General features: G+C 35.6%; 1 protein-coding gene across 1 annotated transcript in view; it reads left to right on the top strand.

Annotated features, from left to right (window-relative positions):
* The first annotated feature begins 3,013 nt into the window (after positions 1-3,013).
* LOC101891409 (uncharacterized) overlaps positions 3,014-6,000 on the top strand; it is a 101,545-nt gene continuing 98,558 nt past the window's right edge. Inside the window, exons 1-3 of the mRNA XM_059124900.1 lie at positions 3,014-3,032; positions 3,553-3,767; positions 5,603-5,738. Coding sequence (XP_058980883.1) covers positions 3,014-3,032; positions 3,553-3,767; positions 5,603-5,738 — 370 coding nt within the window. The remainder of the gene's footprint in view (positions 3,033-3,552; positions 3,768-5,602; positions 5,739-6,000) is intronic.

The following is a 6,000-nucleotide window of genomic DNA, read 5'->3' as shown; positions in this document are numbered from 1 at the left end:
GATTATGGATGTGAAGGAGGCAGGAGCGTACGCAGAATGGTGGTACTGTCCCTCTAAAATGACCGACTTTTCTGACTAAATTTTGAAATTTTTGACAAAGGGAACAGGGAACAATAGAACGGAGGATATATTAAGTTTGTCATTCTAGCTTCCGAACGAAATGAAGTAGGTTAATAAAATTATACTCAAATGTATATTATGTGTTCAGGACTTTTGGTATTGAAAATGGACCATGTGGGTCCACATTTTGGTATAGCCCCCATATAATGGACATTATTCACAGAAAATGTTTCAAATTTGGTGTTTGAAGTTCGTAATGCATACTACAGCCTATGACAGAAAATTGTCTGTTCAGGTCCATGTTTTGGTGTAGCCCATATATAATAGTACCTCCTTATATTCAGATTTGATGATTTTAGCTACATTATTCACCGATTTTTTTAAGTTCCGCATTTTAATATTGTAATGACTTATGACAAGAGTTGCCTATGCAGGTCCACTTTGTCTTATAGACCCTAAAATAATGGCTTCATTCGGTATTTCAAGGGAATTTTTAACGGATTTTTTTTTTTTTGAAAATTGCCAAATTCGTTCCAAATGGTGGAGGGTATTAAAAGTTCGGCCCGGCCGAACTCACAGCTTTCTTACTTGTTTTTTGTTATAATTATAAGTACGCCTTCATAACATGTGCTTTACAAACAAACAATTGGTCATAATTATTCTCTTCAAATTAATGAAAGGGACTTCAAGAAATGCTGGTATTCTAAATATACAAGCAATTGTCCTATAAAATGATGTATAAAATAACATAACGTTTTTTCACACCTGTCTCAGAGTTCACGTGTCTGCATGTCTTGCATAATACCACATTGGAAACTCAACTTCCATTTCGTATATATATATTTTTTTTTGTTTTACGACCAGATGTGGAGCTACATAACACAACAGGGGTTATATCAGAAGTATTGCAACCTTCAGAGTTTCTTTTTGTTTGCAAATGAACAGAAAAAAATCTTATTCAGGGCTGATTGGCCCAACTAAAGGTTGAATGAATGAAATATTAAATTAAAAATGGTCTGCTTTTTATTATTTTTGTAGTGGCTATGTTTTGCAAAGAATATTTTCATTTAGTTTAACATAAATGTACAAGAGCAAGGACAAGTTAGCATTTCAAATATCTGGAGAAATACTTTAAATTCTTAAGAAGTACTTTATTCATGTAAAGTATTAATTGCTAAGGATAAATTAGTTTATTTTTTATTTTAAAAGTAATATGTTAAATATGCTACAGTATCATTTAACAAAGTTACCAATTACATATAAGTGAAAAAAGTTTGTGGAATATTTTTGTGTTAAGAAATCAAGGTTATTGCTTGCCATCATAGGTACATTTCTTATGACTAAATTGTCAGCGAAAAAATCTGAATACGTTGTTCCACAAGTTCATAATGAACACTTGTTGAGAAAACGTTAACTATATAGTGGCATCAGTCTTATTATCGCAAAAAGAATTTTACTAATATAATGTATGTTGCAGGCAAAACTACATTCATCCGAAGATCCTATTACAACAGACACAGCCGAAGCAAAGCTTATTTACTACACTTCACGTGAGCGGTCACAAACATAAAAGGAGCTAATTTGAGCATTTGAAATTGGACACATGTCGCCCTTTTGTATCTGAATTACCTTTCATTTTCAAAAGAGTTTTTAGGTAAAGCGTGTAAGTTTTGGTACCACCCTAACATTACTTTTATTTTTATACCCTACAACACCATGTGTTGGGGGTATTATAAGTTTGATTGGACCAAAAATTATGCAACACCTCGAAAAATTGATTTCCTACATAGGAAAGTATATATGGATCTTCCTATCTCGCCGAGCTGGGTCGATCTAGCTATGTATGTATGTTCGTCTGTCCATGTTAATTTGTAATCACCCTACAGGTCGCAATTATGGCCTGATCTTCACGAAATTTAGGATGGAGTTGGGGATAAAGCCAGAATAAAACCCTAACTCTCTTGGAGTTGATCGCATAATTTTTAGGGGTTGAAATGAACCAAAAACATTTCCTGATTTTGAAGTTGTTCTACAGGTCGCAATTATATACCAATCGATGCGAAAGTTTGCATGGGGCTAGAGCTTAGGACTGGACAGAAGCCCATGGTCATCGGGTAATATTTAGTGGGTGAAATAGACCATAACATATGTGTTAAATAAAAGTAAAATTTTCTATTAAACCGCGAATATTTTTAATCCAGGCGAAATCGTAAATAGACGAACAGGTCAACTCTGGCCGTTACGTACATTTCCCGATCACATAATTGAAGAAAATCGACACGCCTGAGAGGAGAGTTAAGGACAGGAAAGAATTCTAGCATTTTGGATGACCATTGGATAATATTTAGCTGTGAAATGGTCCACAACAACTAATAGCACGGCGGAGTGCGTAAATATTGGGCAAATGTCCCTGGTCAAAAAGCTAAGGTTAATATCTGGGCAGTGATCCGAGACATAACTTCAAAAGCGAAATCTTCCAAAATGAATTTGGACATAAGGGGGCTTCTAACATATTGTAGTGTTATAGGTTATCATATTGTCGGCCCCGACAACACTGTGTTGGGGATATTATAAGTTTGATTGGGCCAAAGATATTGGTCTCCGACATAGGAAACTATATATGGATCTTTCAATCTCGCCGAGCTGAGTCGATCTAGCTATGTATGTATGTCCGTCCGTCCGGCTGTCTGGAATGAACCAAAAATAGAAAAAATCTAAGATATCCACTTAAGATGACAAATTGGAAATATATAATCCAAATGGATCCATTATAGCAAGATGAATATTGTTAATGCAAGATGTTTATTAAGACTACCGTGAAATGTGTCAAAAACCCATCGAAATACCAATTGACTCAACTCGGCTGGCTTTTATTAGGAAAATCAAAATGTTGAATATCGAGGAGGACGAGAGGTTGAACGTGGACCTACATAGACAAATTTCTGCTAAAACCATGAAAATACCGAATGTCTGTAGGTAATTTTATATGGGGTCTATGCGCAATCGTAGGCCTATTACACAATTTTTGTTAGAGTCATAGATACATATTAAGAACTTCTCATATCAAATAATTCTATTGAAAAATCTAGCTAAAATCATCAAAATACCCGAAAATTGAAAGGTACCGTTATATACCGTAAAACTAAGTAGACCAGAGGGTTAAGTTACCGAAATGAACGTAGAATTTTAAACAATTCCATTGAAAAATGTGGCTACAATCACTAAAATACCGAATATCGGGTGGTACCGTTTTATGGGAACTATACCATATCGTGAAGAGATATAGCCTATCTTCGAACTTGACCTGGAGGTTTTAAAAAATACTAGTTATACAATTAGACGCCAGTTTTAATACCTTTAAAAGTTGAATAATAATTTTAATTATTTGGTTATAAATATTACAATTGTTTAAAAAAAAAGTTGTTATATAAAACATTTAACAAAAAAATATTATACCGCAATTCCCATTTCAAATATATTTTTCTCTTCCAGACACAGCTCAGGCAGCATTGCGTGATGTAAATTTATTCATTGAACCACCAGCCGTACGACGCAGTCAATCGGTCACATTACGTTGCCTCTATTCTCTGGAGGGTGCACCGCTGTACTCTGTGAAATTTTATCGTGGCCAATTGGAATTCTTTCGTTACACGCCCGGCGAATATCCCAATACAAAGGTTTTTCATTATCCCGGAATAAAAGTCGATGTAAGTAAAATATAACCGAAGAAAATCCATAACAGACAGAGCAATGTTTAATTCAATTTTTATTCGTGACAAGCCATATTCAATATTCGTTTGCATGTAGTATTTAAGGTATTTCATTAAGAATAACACATAAATATGGGCATTTTCATGTGACAAAAATAATGAAAGGGGATGTTATTAATATTGTAATCTTTCTGACACTTTAAAAATCAATTTTGTACTACTACTAATATAGTTTCTGAAATTGATTTTGAATTTAGCACAACATTCAGGATGAGATAAAGAAACTGCAACAAAGTCAAACGCCATAATTTTTTTAAGGTTATTGAATAAAAGAAAAAAAATGTGGGAAATAGCATTAAATTTTAGAATAAGTTTAGATTTGTTCGAATTGTTCACCTTTGACACGAGTTATGACCTTCAAACGCCCAATGAAACCGTTAAACGCTGCCCGAATGTTGCTCTGCGGTATTTTGGCCCATTCCCGGCGAAGCGCTTGCTTGAGATGATCGACACTTTGGTATTATTATTCCAGACACAATCGTCCAACGCATTGGTATCCGCAGATTTTGGTGGACATTGTGGGCTTGATACGAAGCAAAGAACCTCATTTTTAATCATTCATTTTTTCGCGATAATATTCGGCATTTATTTTGATGCCACGGTCGATAAATGCGAGCGAAGAGCGACCATCGGCTGTTATGGCGGCCCACACCGGCGCTTGAGTTCTGGTGGCCGACCGAAGATGCACATTTTCAGCTGACCTTCTTGGCAAGCAAAAACCATTATTTTGTTTGTTTACAAACTGCTGGACAACGAATGTTTTCTCATCGGAGAACGGCGAATTCGGCAGTTCACCACTTTCGACCAAGCGACGCAACTCTTCAGCTCTTTTGAGTCCATTTTCTCTCTGTTGCGCTGTAAGTTCTTGCACTTTTTGGAATTTCAATGGCTTTACCCCGAGCTCATTTTTCAATATTTGCCGAATGCCGGCCACTGCGACGCGGGTTTCGATCAAGTCGCTTCTTTACTTTCGAAATATTTCTGCTGATGTTGCTGTTTTCTTCCGTCCACTTCTTTGACGTCGGGCTACGCTACCAGTATCACGGTAACGAGCGATGGTACGAAACACAAAAGATTTATTCACATTTAAATGCTGGAGTGCTCTAACGATAGCCACTTGTGGTTTTCTAACCAAATATCACTATCACGCTTGAATAACTTTTTTTCTGGAAAATTCTCACCAAAATGCTTATGTTCGCTTGTAAACAATATAATAAGCTGTCACTGGAATAATTTTAACAGCTATAAGACGAGTGGCTTAGAGATGACGCAGTCTGAAGTTGGTTACAGTTTTTTCATCTCACCCTGTACACTTTAGGGCCTATGGAATACCAGCATAATTCAGTTAGCAGATAAGAAGCCGAATATAGTTTGGAATTCTCAGTCCAAACTTTATGTATGTCTAAAGCTTTAGAATTTGATATGTCATGCATAATTTCTAAAATCAATTTCAAAATCCATCTAAAATACTACGATCTTGCTATGTTTTTGCAGCGAAATTCCTGCTTATGGCCGTACTAAATCGAATATATCATACAAAATTTGTAGAAGTATGTTTCTGTCAGAGATAGAACTAAATATAACCATTTTTCTCAAGTTTAACAATTCTTTTTTTATTTTTTTCATTTAATTTAAAGTCCATGAACATACCTATTTTTTTATTTATATTCACATTAAAAAAAAAAAAAAAAAAAAAAAAAAAACTGTTCCAGGATAATTTTTCATTCCAATTCATTTTCCTTTTTCTCTTTCTCTTTTACTTTCTTCCACAGGAGAGTGTTTCGAATGCCACTCAAGTTGTTATACGCAACGTGAACTTTGGTTTATCTGGAAATTTTTCCTGTGAAGTTACAGCCGATGCTCCATTATTTTCAACCGCCACAGCATATGCTCAGATGCAAGTTGTCGGTAAGTCTTGTCAACCAGCCAGGCTGCCAGCCATCCAGTTTGCTAGCTAGCCAACTTTTCCCAGTGCCATACAATGGAAAAGTTTCTCCTGCGTATTTTTTTTTTTCACCAACGTAGGTTTTATTGTTGTCCGTCCATGCGCCCTTGTGTAGCTTTAAAACTATTCGTTTGTAAACTGTGTGGGCGAACACAGACACGTGATATGTAGGACACACTCAAAGGAAGGGAGTTATTTTCCGGTTCTTAAAGGGCGAAATGGCGT

Source organism: Musca domestica, unplaced genomic scaffold (assembly GCF_030504385.1).
Source record: "Musca domestica strain aabys unplaced genomic scaffold, Musca_domestica.polishedcontigs.V.1.1 309, whole genome shotgun sequence".
NCBI lineage: Eukaryota > Metazoa > Arthropoda > Insecta > Diptera > Muscidae > Musca > Musca domestica.
The sequence above is the reverse complement of the archived record's forward strand: the minus strand, read 5'-3'. Positions and strand labels throughout refer to the sequence as shown.